At 37.7% G+C, this 22,378-nt stretch overlaps 3 protein-coding genes across 4 annotated transcripts; all 3 read right to left on the bottom strand.

Moving 5' to 3' along the window:
* Nucleotides 1–445: 445 nt before the first annotated feature.
* On the bottom strand, nucleotides 446–2,672 carry tusc2a (tumor suppressor 2, mitochondrial calcium regulator a). The gene is made up of 4 exons (XM_079242983.1): nucleotides 2,594–2,672; nucleotides 1,661–1,892; nucleotides 1,113–1,233; nucleotides 446–1,033 (listed from the first exon to the last, which is right to left on the bottom strand). The coding sequence occupies exons 2-4, from the start codon at nucleotides 1,801–1,803 to the stop codon at nucleotides 968–970; spliced, it is 330 nt and encodes a 109-aa protein (XP_079099109.1). The 5' UTR covers nucleotides 1,804–1,892; nucleotides 2,594–2,672; the 3' UTR covers nucleotides 446–967.
* Nucleotides 2,673–3,157: 485 nt separating this feature from the next.
* Nucleotides 3,158–15,949, bottom strand: LOC306757828 (ras association domain-containing protein 1-like). 2 transcript variants are annotated; one of them, XM_079242980.1, is made up of 7 exons: nucleotides 15,651–15,949; nucleotides 14,114–14,466; nucleotides 13,210–13,334; nucleotides 5,166–5,270; nucleotides 4,791–5,073; nucleotides 4,557–4,672; nucleotides 3,158–4,465 (listed from the first exon to the last, which is right to left on the bottom strand). In XM_079242980.1, the coding sequence occupies exons 2-7, from the start codon at nucleotides 14,430–14,432 to the stop codon at nucleotides 4,319–4,321; spliced, it is 1,095 nt and encodes a 364-aa protein (XP_079099106.1). In that variant the 5' UTR covers nucleotides 14,433–14,466; nucleotides 15,651–15,949; the 3' UTR covers nucleotides 3,158–4,318. The 2 variants fall into 2 exon arrangements, with proteins under 2 accessions (XP_079099106.1, XP_079099107.1); XM_079242981.1 differs by lacking the exons at nucleotides 13,210–13,334; nucleotides 14,114–14,466; nucleotides 15,651–15,949 and adding an exon at nucleotides 7,081–7,523.
* Nucleotides 15,950–16,796: 847 nt separating this feature from the next.
* zmynd10 (zinc finger, MYND-type containing 10) lies at nucleotides 16,797–21,888 on the bottom strand (the record flags this gene model as incomplete). Its single annotated transcript, XM_079242597.1, has 12 exons — nucleotides 16,797–16,863; nucleotides 17,154–17,279; nucleotides 17,354–17,475; nucleotides 17,548–17,673; nucleotides 18,102–18,274; nucleotides 19,665–19,759; nucleotides 19,909–19,997; nucleotides 20,105–20,242; nucleotides 20,395–20,448; nucleotides 20,526–20,642; nucleotides 20,740–20,848; nucleotides 21,800–21,888. The coding sequence occupies 12 exons, from the start codon at nucleotides 21,886–21,888 to the stop codon at nucleotides 16,797–16,799; spliced, it is 1,305 nt and encodes a 434-aa protein (XP_079098723.1).
* Between the last annotated feature and the right edge of the window lie 490 nt (nucleotides 21,889–22,378).

The raw sequence follows: 22,378 nt of genomic DNA, 5'->3' as shown, positions 1-22,378 counted from the left end.
TCATATTTACAATTTGAGCTGCCGTACAAAAGGGTTCATCTTTGATAACACAAAAAAGTCTTTCAAAGAAATGACTTAAATGGATCCCTTATTATCATAATATTAAAACTTTAGTCATGATGCTCATGTATCTAGTAAAATGAGTAAAACTTACCTCCTTGTGTACATGAAAAACAAGCCTTATCACATTTTCCATACATTTTTCTGCACTGAAAGGCTACAAGTCTGAGTAAAACAGAATGAAAAATGCATTATTACATTGTGTTTGATTGGGAACTCAGGAGCAGCATATTAATGGCATAGAAACAGATATATTAAAGGATTTGACTTGAGATTTGGCTCAATACACTATTTATTCAAGTATTTCCAACTACAAAATCTGAAGTTATTTACAGTACATTATTTTTACTAGCGCAGGTTTTAGCACTAGTAAACAAACCACACTCAAGACATGACAATACAGAGCATGACTATATTTACAATATACTTTGCAATCCACCACACTAAGTACCCTGTTACCACCCATCTCTCAGTCACACTTTCATCCCAATTAAACAGAAACACGAACATGTACAAAGAAACATAGTCTAATGCTCTACATGCCCCTAAAGGCATGGACCACTTAAAGATGTAATTGGTTTTCCCTGAAAAAAGAAAATCATACAAGTAATACGACATGAAGTCCATAAATGCATACATATCAGCTGGGGAGTGGAGACAACCTCTACCATCACTACTTTTGTGAATGTCATTTGGGTGGTTTCAGAGAATACTTTTCGACACAGTGAAACTCGAACGTAGCATTTCAGTCACAATCTCAGTTTATTATGACAACTTGAGTTTTCCCTTTTGCTCCTCAGGACCATATTTTATAGTCTTGACCACAATCCTTCTGATTGGAGTGAGGCTTTGCTCTGAGAAGTTGCTGTAACAGCATAATCATCAAAGATCAGTCCTGTTTAACTTCTCACACCTCACAAAGGATGATGGGGAAATCTACATGGATGCAGGGGTGGTCGAGCTTCACAATTCCCTGGGAATAGAAAAATTTCATATTCACAGGGTTCTGATAAAGCATAAAGCATCATAACCACACTGTGTTCCCTGCTCACCTGCGGAATCAGGTTTTTCTGGATCCTTTTCAACTTGGACTTTTTCCTGCCATTTTTTGTTACCACTGTCTCCTCGTAGAATTCATGGGCAAGGTCACCATCCTCATCATAGTACAAAGAGCTGTCAAAATAGTACGTCAACATCAAACTTGGGAAGTGAGTTTAAAACCAAACATATTAGGTCATAATTTTACTGTTTAGTGTGCCAACTAAAGCATATTTTTAGTTATGTCAGATTCAGACAAGTTAATGTGTGATGCATTTTGTTCTGTTATGGGTGTTTTGTCATAATTTGAATGAGTTACTTGTTAAACACTGGATATCTTGCATATCTTATTCAAGTAATCATTTAATTTATTATATAGCAATTTTACCCATTGCCTTGGGTGATGGGTTCACAGCTAAAAAAAATAAATAAATACAGAAGTAGACACAAGCAAACATATTATCCCTTAAGGTCCCTTAAACACCTTTAATGGATAATATTCTCCCTCAGAGGTGTTTTGTGTGGTCAAGCCCTTTACAATTTCCAGTTAAGCAGTAATTACCTCCTCCTTGTGAAGACAAATGGTGTCGCACTTCTTGAACCTTTCAGGCGGGCCACAGACTGTTCGTTTCCATCATTGCCTGAATCGCCTCCACTGCCTGAGAAAGGCCAGGCACCTTTAGCTTTGGATCCACTTCCACCCATTCTCAGAGACAAGTCATAATTAATGGGGAATTAAAGCTTCCAGCCTTCTTGGTGGCCTGAAAGCATTCAATTCCTCACAAGGGCAGAACCTGAAAAGTAAACACAGAGAACAATGCCCCCAATCAGAGTTAGTGCCTGGCTGGTGGTTAAACCAGGTGTAAAGCACAATTTAGTGACTGTGGACTAGTTGGATCCACAGACTGTATATAAAAGGTTGGCTCAAAGTGCTATAGTGGATTTAATTCAGGAGACATTTAAGCATAAAGAACGGACGTATTTGTTAATTAAAATATACTAATGTAAAAATACTACTCTCAAAAATGATTACACAACCATAAGCAGTGTGAATGAATAAATGACTTCAAAAATGAGACGTCTGTGCAACATTTTCTGGAGTATATTTAATGCTAGCTAAACCGATTGCTAACCAGAAGGGCCAAGCAAAAAAAGAAAACAAAAAAAAAAAAAACCCAAAAAAACCCGAAGTCTTGAAGGCAGTGATTCACCACAAAATCAGCATGTTATAATGGCTTCCTTTTCTTTTATCCATACTATCAACCACATATGTCAGTAAGTCGACTTTTTAACAAGCGGTAAGCATGCATGCATGCGGCGATCCCCTAACTGTACCTGAGCATGAAGGTAAGTTAGCACGTTAGCTTCGGTCATTGACGCAGGTTAGCTCTAAAAGCTAAATGTGCTCCTTAAACATGTTGACATACAGTCAATGCTATTCGCACACAAGACGCTACTGCTACACAGCCAGAAACAACAACCTTTAATATCCCACCTTATTGTGTCCTACTATAACGACATGTCCATTCATAACTTCTACTACCAGCTGTTAAGCTAGCGATAGCTGTTTTGGTCCGCGCGAGGATGAAGAGATCAGCTGATCGCTATTTCTTTGGGGGAAAAGGGGAATTTACCAAAGGATTACAAATGTTGTCGTAGGTTGTTTTAAAGTGTTTTCTCTTATTGTGTAAAACCATATGTAGACATTTACAAACGAAAATAAATATTTTCCATTACTAGATTTTAAATAAATGAATGTAAATAAACAAATGTGACACGGTTTAATTCTAAACAGCTTCCTAAAAGTGGAACATGACCTAAAAGATTAACACAAAATGTATCAATAAAATGTATTTTAATTAAAAAGTATATCTGAATAGTAAAAAAAAATAAAAAATACAAACACTTCAGTGACTGAAATTTTTTTTTACTATAGAGTGTACATACTGATTTCCATATTTGTAATATTGCTACATGTCCATTGACTAAAGGCCTGTGCATTGTCACAAGAACATTTGTTCTCTCATTGAGCTGCAAAATGGGATTGATGCCAGTCTTATTCTTGCAGCCATGATTTGGGAGTAATTGGAGCTTGTTCAAAACAATCACAAAAATAACTTAATGAATAAATGAGTTTATTGATTTGACATACCAAATTGATGACAATATTTTATGTGAGTGGTGAATGCAGAAAACTGTAAAAGTTTCTGCTTTTTAAAAAGTCTATCAAGAATTAACTTTATTTAAAACCTTGACAAAACCTAATACATTTTTTTTTTGTTCTTGCGGAGTATGTACAAGTCTTAAAGCAGGAAGGAAGAAATAGTAAAAGTAAAAAAACAAACATTAAGTTGAAACAAAGACAGAAAAACAAAGATAAGGAATGATAAGCAGCTTCCAGTTAAACGTTAATATAGTAATATTCATTCAAAACTCTGGTCAACCAGAGTGACTTTTGTCACTGTTCTCTCAGACATTCATAACTGCATACAAATGTCCGTACATCAGTCATACCCACAAAAGTGACAGTTAAGTGGAGTTGGACCCATCAGGGGTGTAGAGTGGACATAGCAGACTTCTGAGCCAGGGTCAAGTGAAAATCCAAATACCTTTTATCAACTTAGACTTAAGCTTTCAACTACGAATACAATATGGAAACAGGACTTATAGTAAATTGTTATGAGGAAGAAAAAAAATACTTTGAACATTAACTCAAATGTTTTTGCTGACAAGTCATGATTTTGGTCATCTGGAAATAAAAACTGAAAGTATAACAAAGTGCATATTTAAGAGCAGCTTTGTAAGTCTTTATGATTGAAAGTTTCATTTACTGAAATACTCAAATGTTTGGCATGAATAATTTTAAGCTTAAGTGATACAGCTGAGGTACAGGATAATCAGATGCCACCTGTTAGGTAAAGACATAACTGGGTACAACCACTGACTCATCTGCCAGTCTCCATTCCTCCCAACTCATTCTCTCACTCTTCTCTCAGGCACATCAGACTCTCCAGGTGTAAGGCACTTCTCATCTCTCGCATCATTTCACACGCACATTCGCGCTAGCTCTTTCTCTTATTGTCTTGCGCCCTAGATCACTCTCTTTATCATTAAAGAGATGCTTTCTGGTGTATATTCTCTGGGATCTATACATGCAGCGATGACCAGTCATAATCATCCAGCCAGGAGATGCATGTTGAACCCTCAGTGCAGAGTCCTTTCAGCCAGGGGTCGAGCCCGACAGAGCCTCCTGCATCTTACGGCGAGCCAAGGCATAGCGTTGTATTATTTGCTTCACATGTTCCTCTTCCTCGCGCTGCAGAATGCGCAAGAAATTCTTCAACTCGGGCATGGAGAAAGCGTGCCACTGCAAATGAGGAGGAAGAGAGGAGCTGAATTTTTTTTTTTAAGTTCAAGGTACACAATATCTGTTTATAACAGGTTTACTTTGTACTCACATTCACTTCACCAGTTTCATTCTCTTTCAGCACAAAACTGAGGACTTTCTCATTAGGCCCAGCACACAGACGCAAACAGAGGGGGTGTTCATCATCAGAAAGCTTGCGAACATAAACTGAAGGAGCAAGACATTATTAATGCATTTAATTCAAGACATATATACAATTATAAAAGAAAAACTATAACAAAGCCACAAATAAAATGTGAAGATAATAAAAAGAAAACAGACATACCTTGGTCATGACGCTCACTGCGCTCAAATAGTGCGAACTTGCCAGGATTGTCCACAACAGTAAACTTTTTCAACAAAGCCTCGATGACCTCACGAGCAGAAGTACGAGAACTTATGTGCAAATGCTTGGATGCATCCTTTGGCAGGTAGAAGGAGGTGCGACGCTTCACCCCGCTGGACTTCCTCCCTCCTACAACTTGACCTGTCTTTGGCGTTGGAACAGACACGGGTCGTGCCAGCTTGAACTGCACCTTTATAAAGCCAGTATAGGACCCATCCTTGTTCTGCAAAGAAAAATGAAAACATTAAACGACAAGAAAAACAAAGGTAAAACCATGCAGTGTTGCATGGATATACTATAAAAATTGTGACTCACCATGTTCATGAACAGATTGCTGTTGATCTGAGCATTGTACTCCTTCACTTTCTGCTGAATGTCCGCAGTTGTCAAGTCCTGCTTTCCCCATTCAGTTTGTTCATCCTGGAGGAGACGGTGAAGAGTTACACTGTTACAGCAGCAGGTGTCAGTGTTTTCCACTAAAGCGCAACATCACAGCATCTACATCAGTAATAAAGCAACTTATGTAAAAGCAGATTATCAGTGACTTTCAGGTTGGAACTGTTATGTGAAAATTGCTTATTGTGAAATATTTCACTAAGTTTTAAATGTTTTTTTTCAATAACCAAGACATCATGATATCAAGCTAATGTTTAGTTAGCTAAAGCTATGGAACTTTAAAAAATAACTTTGAACAAATCTGTTTGGTTAAGTAAACAGATTATCAACTAACTTTGTGTTTCGCTCTATTACTTATAATGGTGAGCACCGGTTGCATCAGACTCAACTTCCTGAGAATTAGTAAAGGCAAACACGATGATGTCAGCTCTGTCCAATCATTTTCAGCTGCTCTGATTCCAGGAGGGCTAAAGGGAGGAGAGAAAATGAGGAAGGGAGTGGGGTTTGTGCAACTTGCAGCTGTTAGCAATGACTACAGCCAACGGCTCTGCATTGCATTCCTCTGTTTGGTATTCATGTAAAAATAGCCCCCCCCTTGAGACACGCAAGTGGAAGAGACAAAGCTATCCCTTGTTTAACAGGCACATCCTGTGAAGTCAGCAGCCTCATCAACCGCAGCCCCACAGTCATTTTTCAATCATGCGTGTTTGGCCTCTGGGTAACCATTTGATTCATTTGCGCCTTTTCTGTCTCTAACAGTTTAATTACGACCCAGCATATATTTATCATTCTATACGTCAGCTAGTTACAAATAGAAGAAGCTGAGAGTATCTAGAGTCCAAATATCGAGAAAGTCATTTACATGCAATCAACACTGGCAGGCAGATTTTTCCAAATGAACGGCCGAATTAGAGGGAAATTAAAATGGCAAGTATGAATACAACTGCACAGCATATTAAAGAACATCAAACAGAGGAAGATCAATAAACCTGATATATGGACAGACTGAATAGCAGATGTGCTGTTTTTAATGAGTCAATGAATCAATACGAGCGTGTGAAGTGAAGCTGTCGAAAATGGTTGAGGAACATGCAGAACAACTTGGGCTCTGTATGCCCACATATGGATGTCACAAAGAAATATGCGTAGGGTGTGCCATCAACATAAAACTGAAAGGGACTTCTTCATGGAAACAGAGGGTGACCAAAGGTGTTATTACAGTAAACAGCATATGATGCTCTGTAAAGAAACCTGAAACTCCTGTGGGTTTGGGTGACTAAAAGATAAGAAAATGGACAAACCCAAAACATCCCGTGAGTCATCCGTTCTTGAGAAATTAGTGTCAAAAACCTGAATGGTGGGTGCAGGACTGGAAACTTGAGAAGTGTGCATAGCAAAAACATGACGTTTGGGTTGAGAAATTACAACAAGACATGTATGTGTGAACAGGCCATCACAACTATCTGCATTCATCTGAGTTGATGCACAACTTTATTAATCTTTGTTAATAAAAAATTAAATGAATAAAAATTAAACTGGATGAACTAGAACTCCACCTCTGAAACTGGGATCTGGTTTGGCAAGCGTCGTGTTTGCTGGGGCCCCTGAACAGAAGCTTCCCAAAAGCAGCTTCAGAGTAGCTGGCACAAGTGTACAACCCTGTATTTATTCATCTGGATTAAGGCGTCAAGTTTAACAAAAATAAGATGACAGTAAGAGAAATGAAAACGAAACGACGCGAGAGCACCGCTCCCTCAGCCGCACACATAGGCTCACTTCCCTTTTTATACCAAATGTAGGAAATTTTATACAAATATTTTTCTATCCTGCTCACCTTCTTTGAACTATCAGTGCTGGGAGCTTTTCTATTTTTGGGAAAGAAAGATGTCCGGGCGGTGAAGTACTGCTCGAACTCGGAGTTGGAGTCTTCCTCGCTGCTGTAGCCGCTGCTGGTGGAGCTTCCCCAGGTCTTCTCAAAGGAGGGACTCTTGTCCGAACTGCTAGTCTGGTTCTCCATGTCTACTATAATACCAGTCCTAAAAAGCGCCAGTCGGATATCAAAGCTAAACTTCAGCCGATTAATTGTATCACTTTTGAATTGAAGTAATGTAGATTACACCAACATAAACGTGATTAAATAGAAATCTGAAGAAATAACAGAAACAAACGACAACTGTCTCTCGCTTTCACGGTTAGGCTAACTACGTCTCGCGGAAGATAAACTGTATGTGTATTATCTCGAGACCGGTAGGCACTATCTCACCAACTTTTCTTTTTTTTCTCTCTCTCTCTTCTCAAACTACCGGCCACGTTTCAACTGTGTGTGAAACAGGATGTATGGAGGTCCCCGCCCTGCCTGCCGCGCTTCCTTTCCGCAGCCGAAGCTCCGCCCAGGGCCGTTCAGTTGGGTTTGGTTTGGAAATACACAAACCAACGCAGCTGCTCGCGATTGGACGCTGAGAGGAAATACCACAGCCATTACTACACCCTCCCCCTGCTGCTGCTGCTGCTTCCCCCTCCCCCTGCTGTAGCTACTTCCCCCTCCCCCTGCTGTAGCTACTTCCTCCTCCACCTTCTCCACTCATGGATGCTCTCCAATGTCATGTGACCATGGAGTCCTGGCCACACTCAGTCATGGATAACATTTTTATTTCCCAACATGTGGAGACTTAAAAAAAAACAAAAAAAAAAACTACATAACACATTAACTCATATTCAGACGGCCAGCGTGAGCTACATGTTCTTTTCTAACCTAGTGAGAAACACATTGATGATAACTTTGTATCAGTATTAATTTGTTAATTAATCAGCAAATAAATGAAAATAAAAGGGGAGCTCTTATTTATCTGGAAATAAACTAAATAATTCAGTTTAGTGAGACTTCAAACTCAGGAAGTCAAATAAACCTGTAATAAATTTTGCACATCTACTTTGTGTTTCATAAAGGTAAATGAACATACTTGCTACTGTTCTGCTTCTATTTGTGAGCTTAGTGTTGCTGTCTGTATTCAAATCTGATAATTTGGTCAATGAATGAGTCCGACCGGTTTTCTGGCTTGTTATTCTGGAAGGTGGTCAGTGTGTCGATGTTTCCATCTCTGGCTTTAAACTTCTAAGATCAATTTAATCCACCACAAGTCCATGATGAATACATGTGGAATACCTTAATGGTACTATTTTAAATCTCATGTGGCCACATGAAACCTCCAAAGTACTCACAGAGGTAATCTCTCTTACTGCTACTATTGATTTCACATCCACATGATGTGACACTCTTCAAAGTGCACTTAATGAACCCCCAACTCACAACCCACTCCAAAGCCAAGATGGCCCAAAGATCATAAACAGTCCCAGTTTGTGTCAGTAAATTGCAATTAAAATGGTGGGTTTTTTTTATTTCACTGAGTAAACTTCCAGAGAAAAATGTGACTCATAAGAAGTGGATTAAATAGAGAGCAAAACCAGAGCAGTAGATGTTCAACTTACAATCTTCACAATAGAGTCTATAATAATGGCGCGCTTATATCATGTCTAGGTTACTATAAAATCATTTCCTAACATCTGAAGAATGTCAGAATCATGCTCGCTTCGTTTAGAGCTGACAAAATCAGATTTTCCTAAACGTTGAGCCGCTACTTATACATAAGCATTGTCGAATGCAAATTTAGACATTTGTTTCAATGAGCAAATTATAATTACCAGGTTCTTTTTTAAAAGAAAATAGAACAACATCTACAGTGCTTCCTAAGGTATGATTTCCAACTTAGAAAGTCAAGTAAACCTGTTATGACATTAGCATATCTATTTTGTGTCTGAACTAAATGCAAACACTTTCTGCTATTATGTTTCTGGTGTGGCGACAATTCAAGCTCAACTAGTCAACTTCCAAGGTAAATGAAATGAACCACAAGTTCATGCTGAACAAATATAGAGTTTTTGTGTAACTGCATGAATTTTTGACTCATTGCGTGCATTATCTTTGTATATACGCACATGTAGTTTGGCAATTTAAATTACTGTAATATCAATCCATTACGGGTGTCACCACAGCAATGCATTAATCAGCTGATTCAGACCAGCTGACTTTTGACAGGTGAATGACAAAAAACACGCTGTAGCTTGACAGCGGTTGTTGGCATAAAAGGTACATCAAGGCCAACATAAAATAGTTCATATACTTAAGCATATTTAGCAAGTTTTGTAAAACAGAAATAAATATTTGTTATAAATGTTTACTGCATGAGACCCCAGTATAAGTAGATTGAACATCTCAGATCTGTGGATCAGATGCTTATAATGCACTGCATGGTGTGCTGGACTCCGCGTTGTGCATAATAACCATAGACTGTACATAAAAAGATGGACGGGGCCTCCGTGACGTCACCCATAGGTTTCTGAAGAGCTGGATTAAAGCTCGGTGGGCGGTTCCTACCATCGCCATCTTGGCAGAGGCATGCATGTCGTCTCGCCCGGAAAATACAAATATGGGCAAAGAGGTGGAGCTGAGAGGGGGCTGTGAGCGTCACAGTGGATGATTGACATCGAGCAAACTCCGAGCTTTCTGTAGCTAAGAGCTAACCGAGCTAACCCGGAGATAACAGGGGCTAACCAGCTAACGAAGGTATGAGGGCTAAAGCTAAGTCACGTTGTTAACTGGCTAAAAACCGTGGTTGTTCTGTTCTTCTACTTGAAACGGGAGATTGGGTACCTGTCAATCAAAAGGACACGTCACTAAATACGCCGAACTTCAAGATCAAATTACTTTTAAACGGGCGAGTTAGAAAAAAAATTACTCTCTCCACAGTTGTCATGAAGGTAAACCTGACCTATTAACTGAAAATGGATTTTTGAACCAGGTTGTAAACACGTTTATTTCTGCCATGAAGTTGGTCTTTTTAACATGGGAGTCTATGGGGATTTGTTCTGTTTTGCAGCCGGCCCCTAGTGGACGAAGGGGGAACTGCAGTTTCATGCACTTCCGCATTCACTTTTTACCACCGGAGGCTCTGTCCATCTTTCAAATACGGTCTATGATTATAACCTGTTTAATGTATGGATCCTTGCTGTTTAATCCTAACTAGACCTACATAGTATGCTACTTACCGGGGGAATTTTTCCAGTTGTTACTGTTTATTGCACATCCACATGCCAATAACCATAGAGCACTCTTTTCAAAGTGTATATCCTTGAACACCAACTTACTGCCCATCCCAAGGCTAACCTACTAACCTGAGCTGTTGATACAAGGCAGGATGGATCCATGTTTTCATGTTGTTACAACTCTGATCCTACCCTCTGAATGTTGCAGCTGATTAGCCATTCATCAAACCAGGCAATTGGATTTCTCTACTTTGGTGACCTCAGTTTTCTCTTCTTATCTGGCAGGAATGGCACCCAGTCTTCTGCTGCTTTAGCCCATCTGAAACAAGGTTGTTCTTGTTCTGGGTTCAGATGGTTCTCTGCATAGCTTGTAAAGAGTGGTTATTTGGTTTACTGTAGCTTTTCTATAATCACCTAACCAGTCTCTCCATTTTCTTTGACCTCTGACATCATCAAGGCATTTTTGCCTAGACAACTGTTGCTCACTCCTTTTTTTTTTTTTTCTCCCAGTAGATGAGCAGTTTCTGAAATACTCAGACCAACCTTTCTGGAAAAAACAACTACGCCACACTCAAAACCACTTTAATCCCCTTTATTTCTCATTCTTATGCTGAGCTCAGCTTTCAGCCAACCTTTTTGATGATGATGCCTAAATGCATTTCGTAGCTGCCATGTAATTGGCTGATTAGGTATTTGTATTAACAAGCAATTTGAGGGATGTGCTTAATGGAGTGGCCAGTGTGTGTATACAGATATGTATTAATAGGAAATACACCAGTGCTTCCTAGAGTGAGCTGATTCATCATTTTATGCTGCCTCACAAAAAAAAAAAATCCTCCACACAGCTGTTACTTGGAAGAGAGTTACACGGACTAAGTAAAATCCTTGTTATTCTAACTGCTCCCTATGCTAACTAAAATCTGATGTTTTGTGATCATGTATGATTTTAATGCATACATGGTTTTTGCAAAAGGAAATGTTCACAGATGTTGTTTTAAGATGCTGGCGGAAAAATACAGCCGTTATAAATAGCTTTAATTGCAGTTGCATTGTAGTCAAGTGAAACAGCTTCTCATACACTGCTGACTCACTGGCATAGTTTACTCATATAATCTTTTAAAACCAAAAGCCATTAATGTTTAGTGTTCACTTCCATCTAACACAATTGAGATTTGCTGAGTAAAATGTGTTCATAGGATGAAGCTTTTTGAAAAATTTAAGCTCACTATGAAAGGAATTTTTTAACCTCTGTTATAAATACAGCGTGTAACTCATTTGGCTTTTTAGTAGCAAAATTCAAGTAATGCTTTCATAAATACGTATACCAAAGTCTAATCACAACTGCATCCAAACGAAAGTGTTCTCATAGCTTAGAATTAGTTATTCATAAATACATATGAGGCGGGACACCTAACAGAATGCCATGTTACATTGGCATCTTTACATAGGGTAGCCAAAAGGGGACAAACTTGTTAGCCTTATCAGTTAACTTGCCATTTTTCATTGAAATGCAGGACCATCCATACTTTCTGCCCCGCAATAGGGAGGAAAAAATAGCCAGGAAAAGAAAAAGAACCAGCATAAAAGTCTACATCAGTGTAGCATTTACCAGATGGAAACATTTCAAGAGGGAGACAGACTAATAGTGAAGGTAATTTTGGCGTTATGTTAGAAACAGGGCAGGTAGTCGAGCAACTACTTTATTCTTCTGTTTAAGTCGGATTATTTACTGTTACTTGCTATATAAAACGACAGAGGCGGCTAATTTGTTTGTTAGCCTACAGTGGAGAAGCTCCATTGCAACAGTTTTCAGGTGCTGTTATTCCTACAGAAGCCATGCCAGCCGGTGACTGCGTGCCTCTTTCAGCTGTATTTTCCAAGAGTTTTTTTTCCCTTGTGTTTCAAAATTTACTTAATATCATTTGTCACACAATGATGTTAACTATTGGCAGTAGTATGGTACCAAATGCAAGGTGGACATGCTAGTAACTTATTGGCATCAATAGTGAAACATAATTATAGATAATTCTGAGCCTCATGGGACACTCCATGTACAAGATGTTGAAGTTTTCACATTTGTGACTCTCCACAACTTCATTAGTTGTCAACGGCGAAGCACCAGTGAGCACTACTCAGTTATTTGCCTTCGTTTAGTGCACTACTATGTGGGAGTAATCCTCACACAACGGGCCTTTAAATGTTGTATGGTCAGGTGGTTTAATTATTCAAAGAAACCATAATAGATTTTAAAGAATAATTGCGTTCATTCTATTTAATAATCAAACATAATTACAAAGTGATTTTCAACACATATCCATCCTGTTTCGGAAATGGGGTAGGGCATCGTACTTCAGGTTTTTGCAAAGAGATTGTTGCTGTAGTGATTAAATAAACCGAAGCAACTGAAGCAGCTCTTACAAAAGGTGTTACCTGTTTCCTAAACAAACTTCCCCTTTGAATCCTTTTACTTCCTTTTATAAATCTGCCGTTGTTAGTAAGTGCTCTTTGTTGTCGTGCTGTGAACAGTCATTAAAAGCAAAGTACTGTACTCAGAGCCTTGCAACCTTCAGTTAAGTCTTTGCAGCTAGTGAACCTGGCTGTGTGTTTTTCATGCAATTCCTACTGGATCTTTTGGCTATAAAGGAATTGTGCTGTTCCCTAAAACATTCCAGTTAGGGTGGTCCAAACAGGTAAAGTATTTTATAACAGGCAAAGTACAGAGACCCTCAAAACGGCTGGTATTTAAAAGCAATAATAAGCATGCAAACAGTTATTACTACTTCTTCTGATTGTGAGCAGGGTTGCATGTATCGTTTGAAAAAAGGCTAACTAAACCACTACTAGCAGACTCAAAGGTCCTTACCACATTGGTGTCTGTTTCTATGGTGTGCTCCACAACACTTATATGGTCCGCTGCAGAGCTTCCTTCCCAGCTACAGTCCAGTCGAATCAGGGCACGACAGCGGTAGTGGCATGTGAATCTGCAATCTGCAAATTTAGACAGTTACTGGGTTTGGATGCAAAGTGCACAACATGTAAAGAGTACAGGAAAAAAAAAGGAAATCCTCATCATTAGTAAAACTTTGTCAGTTAGTTATGCATTGCATTAAATGCTCAATGCAGTAAATTAAACCTGATTTTTATCAAATTTCATTTGAATTTTTAACATTTTGTCAGGAACTAATGTTATCATTCAACAGTGGGAGGGAAGCAGGAAAGTTTGCAGCGAGGTGGGGATGTAAGGCAGCAGCGTTGCGTAGGTGTCAGCCAATGTCTTTGCAATGTCATTGGTTTTGTGATCATTGCATTACGATTTTACTGTAGTTAGAGATTAGGATTACTGTAAATAATTCATTTTCCCACACCTAATGCTCAATATAAATCGCAGCTTGTTATGTAAAAAGATTTAAGTGAATTCAAAAGAAGTTTGAGACAATTGTGCATCTTAAATGCTTAGTGGAGTGAAAAAAAAAAGGAAAGAAATGGGCCTGCAGTCGACCTCGAACCTAGATGATGTCCTAACCACCAAAACCACATAAACAACTATAGTGTGTTAGATCCTATCTGCCTTTATATAAATAATAATGAGACAGTTAAACTTTTGTTTATGTTAGGGGATTGAGATAAGCTGGACCTGCAGCTAAATCAGAGGCTGCATCTTTCCCCTTCCCCAAAATGTTGTTTTTATTTCTGATTATGCACATGCACGGAAACAGTCACAGATGCACACACCCAGATTCACAAACAGCATATATGAGCCAACTCACTGACACACCGCAGGCTCTGCTTGTAAAGGCCCCAGATGAAGTCGCCACACAAGTCACACCATGTGGGCTGAGCATGACTGCAGGGTTGGAAGTTGTGACCCTCTCCTTTTTCCTCTGTGAGGTGTGGGTCCTGGGTACTGCTCAGGACTCTGATAATACCCGCCCGGCTCAGGAGGTCTGGGACTTTTCCTGGGCTGATCCTAAGAGCATTGGTTCTTTCCAGACGTGGAGGTGAACACGGTGAATGTTTGCCTGACAGCTCTATCTGCTCACTGCTTGGCGTCAAGTCACGAAGCTCAATGAATTCCCCCCAAGACATTGTGCTGCTCAAAACCAGGCTTCCTTTATCATTGCTACAAAATAATAAACACACACAAAAAAAAAAAAAAAAGATGGAGCTGATTTCACACATCTTATTTGTAGTTAAAATGTAGACTCTTTTTTAGCATGCAGACACACAAATGTGGAAACAATAACTCTTAAAGTTTCTGCAACAAGGGGATTACTTGCCAAATTCCTGTTATGTGATGTGACTATATATTTAAAATGGTGTTTGCTCCAGTTTGAAAGTAAAAGTTATCAAAAGAATACATTACAAAAGGAGTGGGGAAAATAATAAAAGAATTAAAAATCCTAGATGAAATTGTCTTGAGTAAACAATTTTATTCTGCAGTTCAATATAAAAACATTGATTTGTTGCTATATAGGATGATGAATCATTTGAACAAATAAAACAGAAACATGTGAATTGAGAGGAAAGCATCACTGCAGATGCAGATGTGCACAGCTTAATATTTTAAATGTGATATGACGTTGGAAACCACTAGTTTCATATTCAACAATGCATTGTACTTGTTAGTCTATTTTCTCTATTGTCTGTTATCTTCATTTTATATATATATATATATATATATATATATATATATATATATATATATATATATATATATATATATATATGTATATATATATATATGTATATATATATATATATATATATACATATATATATATATACATATACATATATATATATATACATATATATATATATATATATATATATATATATATATATATATATATATATATATATATATATATATATATATAAAATGAAGATAACAGACAATAGAGAAAATAGACTAACAAGTACAATGCATTGTTGAATATATATAAGATGCTTAATATTTTAAATGTGATATGACGTTGGAAACCACTAGTTTCATATTCAACAATGCATTGTACTTGTTAGTCTATTTTCTCTATTGTCTGTTATCTTCATTTTATATATATATATATATATATATATATATATATATATATATATATATATATATATATATATATATATATATATATATATGTATATATATATATATATATATATATATATATATATATTTATATATATATATATATATATATATATATATGCATAGTATGCGAAGTTCAGCGCAACAATCAGGCATAATTATATCTTTTTTTTTTTTAATTATAAAGTGTTAAGTATAAGGAAAAGTTTACGTAAACTTACCAAAAGAAGGGAGAAAACCCGCCCAGCTGCTGCCGCTTTGTTTCGCAGCTTCTTCCATCCGTGGAGCAAAACTTTCCGCAGAAATGTCTGACAGTTTCCGAGTTAACGGAGGTGAGCAGCTTCGGCTACATCTCTGGAAATAAGCGATCATCACGTTGCTTCAGAAGGAGCGCGAGGCCCTGCCGACGGTGACATGAGTGGGACAGTTTTACCCAAAACACCATCAGTTTAGCTGTGTTGAGTTATTAGGAGGAAGCGGAATATCTTGAAAAAGCGAGAGCGAAAGATGAGACTTGACTTCGCCGTATCGACATCCGGCCTGAATGTCTTGTGAGTCTGGAGCACAGCTGGGTGGGCGGACAAAGTCCCCCTCCCCTGCAAGTACTGTCTCGATATGTCTGATCTGGGCTTCATTTACCTCTGCAGTGAAAATAAGGGAAACTTGGGTGCGAATGCTGCAGATATGATTTTTTTTTCTTTTTAAATTCTGTTCTGCTCATTTAAAATTATCATTTCTTCAGACTTTACATTTTTTGTTTGTTTTTATTTTTAGTTTTTTATGACATGAAAGATTGGTGAAAGTCAGCAATCCAGCAGCCAGAGAAGGTATAAAGTCTGAACTAAAGGGAATATTAACCACAAAGAAAATGTAACTCCGTCATAATGCATAGATTTACTGTTTACAAATGCCTGCAGCTTTAGGTTTTTATTGCTTTGGACAATAAGTGAACTGCAAGGCTGGTTTTACATTAAGTTTATTTAATGCTGATGTTCTGTAGTCATTTTCAGTCTCTGCTGCACTGCAACATCAAAGCAGTATAAAATCTCTCAAATCTCTTAAAGGAAATGAAAACAAACCTTCCTGGGTTATGAAAGAGTCTCACTCTTTGATTGGGATGAAAAAAAGGTAAAACATGAAACAAACAGGCTTCTAACTTTATCATAGTAGCAAAACAAAAACTGTATAATGGTTAAAAAAAAAAAGCTCCATTAAAATTAAGAGGAGAGTTCATTGCTAATCTTTCCACGTCATACAAAAGCATAGATGTTTTTTAATGCTTTTGAATTTTTTTTTTTTTATCTCTGCCATCAGCCTCATGTCCAGTCTTCCTCTCAGTTACTTGTATGTGGCTTCCTCTGGATCGTCTACGTAGCTTCAGCCATCAGTTGGCAGACCTTCTTGTGCATAGGCCAGTGTTTCACCTGACATTCTCTGCAAAAAAAAAATAATAATAATAATAACAATGAAATTAGATGAACAAGACATCCACATGTTTTTGGTTTTTTTTTACATCAGCAGGACAATACCACACATTGCCATCTGTATTCCATCTATAAGTGTAAACGCAAAATCTGCATCATATTATGTCTTTAAAAAAAAAACCAACTTGTGACAGATAAGTGAGAGTTGGATACTACTTGCACTGTTAAATTAGAGCTTTCACATCAGTTTCTGCTCACCATGACAACCCAGCGCAGCACCTGTGGTGCTGCTGGACTTACCTGTGACAGTACCACTCTCCCTGACAACGAGAACATCTCTTTGAAGCTTCTTTTCCGCAGGATCCACACTTTGGTTTCTCAGGAAGTAAACTATCCATCACATCCAGGTTGTATGTCTGGGCCAGCCTGAATAAAACAATTATTTTTAGGTGTCAGTGTACGACCTTCACTCTTTTTCACCTGAGTTTTTATAGTAGTACCTCTGGGCCTGTTGTCTCAAGTCACTCTCAGAGAGGCTGAATGTTTCTCTGACTTGATACTTAGCTATTGCCTTCCACTTCCCAGAATTCTCCTTGACAATGTGGTTCCATATTTCTGGGATCTAAACATAAGAATGGCTGAGGGTAAATGTACAGGAGTAGAATTAAATGCGCATTTGCAAATGTGACTTCACCTGTTCCAAGATCAGCACTTTCTTTGGAGGGGGTGGGTCTGTTACAGCCAGATGAGCCAGGAAACGCTGAAGTTCCACCAAGTTTGGTAACTGATCAATCAGCACTTCGGTCAAAAATCCCCTGAGCTGTGGCACATGAACAATGCAGCAGCAGGAATAGAAGTGTTACAATCATTAAAACACTTGAAGTTATTAAAAAAAAAAAAAAAAAAAAAAAAAGATGCTCAGGATTTTCTGGTTAAATAATCAATGCAAGAGGAAGAGGATGAGGAACTTATAATGGAAGGAAATGCCTCAGTCAAAACAACCCTTGGAAACTGACTCTCCACTTTAACTGTGAAGGAGATCAGATATGATGTTGGAGGACAATAATCTTGCTTTTACACACTTCCTAAACATCAGTTTAATATGCGCACATCCACTGGATACAGGAGGAGCTGACACATCTTGGAATAAAATCAGACACTGATTGAATACAACACATAAGCAGCATAAAACAAGACAATGAGCACAAAACAATCACTCCAACAAGTTTCTCCACATTCAATGTTCACCTTAAGAAGTTGATTCTTGTTGAAGCTGTTGAAGTCATATTTTTGTTGGCAGTCTTCCTTCAGAAGCAGGTTGTAAAGGGAGAGCCAGACCTGAGCATCCAATTTGGTCATCTTTAAGTGGTCTTCAACAGGAATCTTCTGCCATTTACCATTAATGTACTTTTGTACCTCTCCTTCAGTGAGAAAATAACACACAATGGATGAAAAGTCACTTTAAAATACGCTTTTTAGCTACATAAAAACAACAACAAATCAAATTCAGCAAATGTCATCAAACGGAAGCTGTTATATCAAATAGAAAGAAGAAATTTTACTTCACAAAACAGAGAAATTTTATGTTCACTGCTGCTTCACCTAATCAGTTTGTGTAATTCTGTGAATTTGATGAGATAAATGTTAGTTTGCTTAGCTCTCTGCTTAGTTTATGTTTTGATATTCTTATATACGTCTCCAAACTGGGAGCATGCAAAGTGCCTTTTTGTCTACATAAGGCAACATCTGTGGAAAAATATCTCATTAAAAAGCATTAAAAAAACAGAGTATCTTTTTAGCAAGTTAAAAAAAAAATATTTTTACAGGAACACTTGCACCATTGGGGGGAAGTGGTTGCTTTTGTGGTGATACCATTAATATGTTCATGGAAATAATTACATACCTGAAGGAAACAGCTCTTTAGTTTAATCTATTGAATCAACAACACATAGATGATTGAATCTGATTCTGTCCAAAGGTAAGAAAATCTATTTGTCACCACTAGTAAACCTCTCTAAACTTCATGTTTTGTTTTTTAAGACCACCTCTTCTTCTTTTGATTACATAGGTTTTTGCCTGCATAGCTACCAAACAACTTTCTGAGTGGCAGTGGATCTGAAACCTTTCTTTCCATAGAAGTTTAAGAAGAAGGGAATATCAAACTGAGCTTTTAAAAGATTTTAAAAAAAGAAAAAAAAAAAAGAGTACACACTCAAAAATAGAGGTACCAGCTTGTACCTAAAAAGGTACAAATGCTTGTCGCTGGGGGTGTACTCTTTTGAGAGACATTTCTGTACCCTTCAGTTCTGGTCTATTTTTGTACCTTATCAAGTTCAACCTTTATCAAGTTATGTTTTTTATGGTTTTCACAGCATTAGGCCTGGTCCATGCAACTTTGCAATATTATCTTATCTTTAATCTAGAAATAATCTTCAAAAACTCAAAATACTGACCAGCCATACACTTAGTTTGCAGCATCTGACCTTCATTGTCTGGTGTAGTAAATGACTGTTAAGTAGTACTACTGTCATCACTCAACTCTGCTCTAGTTTGTAACATTACAGCCATTAACATTACATTTTTCAATGCTGCAGGTTCCCTTATGGTCAAAACGGTACAAATTTGTACTTTATGTCACTTTGAACCCTTTTTCATACTCTGAAGGTGTGCTTCTGGTCTCTTAAAGACTAGTATTGTACTTTTGAGAGAATTTTTTTTTTAAAAATGTACCTATAGGTACAGAAATGTCCTTATCTTGTACCTCTATTTTTGAGAGTGTAGCATAATGTAAATGCAAGTAGTGTGATATACCTTGTGTGCAGCGACTCCAGGGGCAAGAGTTTATGAGCTGAACCAGTACACAAGGCATGTTGTGAGTGCACAGCATACGATTAATGACACTGATACTGAAAAAAAAACAAAAGAAAACTAACTTATTTTGTCTGTTCTCTTCGTCCTCTTTATTATGAGTGAACTCAGTGAGATGCTGAATTATATTAACTTTCAGTGGGGATATTTGTTAGTCAAAAGTACAACTGTTTCCCTTATGCAGTACCTGTCAGTGTGATCCGTGATGTAGCGCAGGACTGCCACAGCTTTCAGGGAGATGTCAAACTCCAGAGCAGCACACTGCATCTGCAGCTCCTTCAAGTGACACAAAAAGCTGTCATTGGGTACTCGACGTGAAAGAGTGCAACATTGTGAAGAAAGTGTCACCAAAAGAAAAGAAACCAGCAACAATTCTGTTTCACCTCTACAGAGGATTTCAACTTGTGTTGATCATAAGTGGGACCACATTCCTTGGTTGCTTCACTAGCCAGAAGGGTGAGTTTACGATGGCAGTAATCCACTAAGTCAAGAAGAGAATCAACAGCTGCCTCACACGAATCCTGCAAAAACAAGCAAAAACAGATAAAACTTGATTCAAAGCAAAGTAGCAAAAGAATGAGGATAAACTGGCTTGCTTTACTTTAAGACTTTTGAAACATGCTATAAATGACTGTCAGCATTATTAGGCACTACCATTTGAATACCTACTGACCTTATGGAACATTATTGTTTCAAGCAGATTTATGATTGTGGCTTCATGGTGAATCTATGGAAGGGAAAAACAATAAGAAAAATTCAGAGCTGCACATTGTTCATTTTTTCCACATCTAATCTTACACTCACCACCATATAAAGATGAAATGTGTTCTTGGGATTGAAGTCCTGCAGCTGACATAAGATGGGAAACACTTTCTGCTTCCATATCTCCACAAGGATCATCTCATGCACTAGAACAGGCACCTACAAAAAAAAATTTATAACTCACCTCAGTGCACACATGCTGAGCTTCTCTTAATGCTATAGCTTACTTTCATATAATTACAGGAGTGGAGTTCACCTTTCCAAGAGACACCAAGAGCTCTTTGACAAACTCATCATGCATGGCAGAAGCATTCATTATTGCTTGCATGTTGAGTTTCTCTATATACTCATGCTGTTTGAACCATCTGTCAACACAGAGAAGAATCATGATAAAGCACAGAAAAGGCAGACAATGCTTGGTGTGAACCATGCAGACCGGTCAGGCTGAGACGTTCTCTATTAAACAATATATTGATAGCTAGAATTTGAGTAGGTCAGAACAAAAACCAACATTTATCCCTTGATATGCAAATTAAACGTAGTCTTTTACAGTTTAATTGAAGATGGTGGGGGGAAGTGGTACTTCAAGATAATTAGGAGATAAGATGTCTATGTATTGCATATTTGAAAAATAAAAGGTCGGGGGGATTTCGCTGACTTTGAGCAGCATAGAGGTGGCAATGAGTGTTCAAATGACTTTAAATAAGCAAGAATGAAGCAAAACCATATTAAAAGGGCATTGGAAGCACTTGGGTTCATTCTCTGACATAGTAGAACAGAAGAAATTGGAAATAGCAATCAAGCTGTTAAGCAGAGGAGCATAAGCCCCATTAATGAGAAAAAATCATTCGCTTGGGGATAACAAAAGTAATAATTTTTGTTATCCCCAAGCACAGTTTTTTAGGTAGGTTGGCTCTTCATGATGCAGACAGTTTCTTATTAAAGGTAGAAGACTTTAAGGCTAAAACCACTGAGAATCATTTATCTTCAGCTCGAGAAATAGCACAATAAAGTTCAACACAAGAGCAGAATTAGAAAAACAACAGACTGACTGAACATCTGTGTCCTGCAGTGATCCATACAAGTTTCCTGTTCATTTGATTTAGTCTAAATCAAATTAATAACAATCTAATCATTAAAAAAAAAAAATACTTGGTGCCATATTTAATCAACTGTGAATAACACAGCATGTCTCTTATGACTTTAAATGTTCAATATATATAAAAAAAACTAATTGGGTTTAACAAGTTTCTTCAAGCTCTCTTTTGTGTATCGACTTTATGTTAGCCCAGCCATGCTAACTTAAATCATCTTACCTCTCAGAGCCCACCTCCTTGAGGGAGAAAGTCTGCAGATCTTGAATAAACCCCTCTGCTTCGACAGGAAAAATGATCGAAGTATCCATTTTTCTAAACTACATTACTCCACTCGATTCTGCTTGAATCTCTGACACTTTGAGTGAACTTAAACCAGGTGGGTTTACGATTTCAGCTTGTTACCATGGTGACTGTGAAATAATCGCACGAGCAGAGTGCAGTAAGCAATATCAGCCATGGAGGGGCGGTAGAGCTTCACGTAATGCGTAATACCAGTCTGGCGGAAGCGCTGCTGTGATTGGCTGTTACATTGCTAGGTTACAAGAACGCTAAGAACGTTTGTAGATGTTTGACACCAGTCACACAGGAATAGGTCATCCCGTTCCCACTGGTATTAACACCAACATGAGTCAAAACGACAGATAGTTGTACTTTGCTATGTGCCCTAATTAAAAGGTAAAAAAAAAAAAAAAAGAAAAAGAAAAGAAAAAGAAAAAAAGCACAATTCACTCTCTTTATTTACTAAATTGAAATTGACAGTTAAATTTTTAATTTGACATTTGCAATTAAACTTTATGT

This window comes from Telmatherina bonti (genome assembly GCF_933228915.1).
Source record: "Telmatherina bonti genome assembly, chromosome: 6".
NCBI classification, from domain to species: domain Eukaryota; kingdom Metazoa; phylum Chordata; class Actinopteri; order Atheriniformes; family Telmatherinidae; genus Telmatherina; species Telmatherina bonti.
Note: the sequence above shows the minus strand (reverse complement) of the source record. Positions and strands in the feature narration are given on the sequence as shown.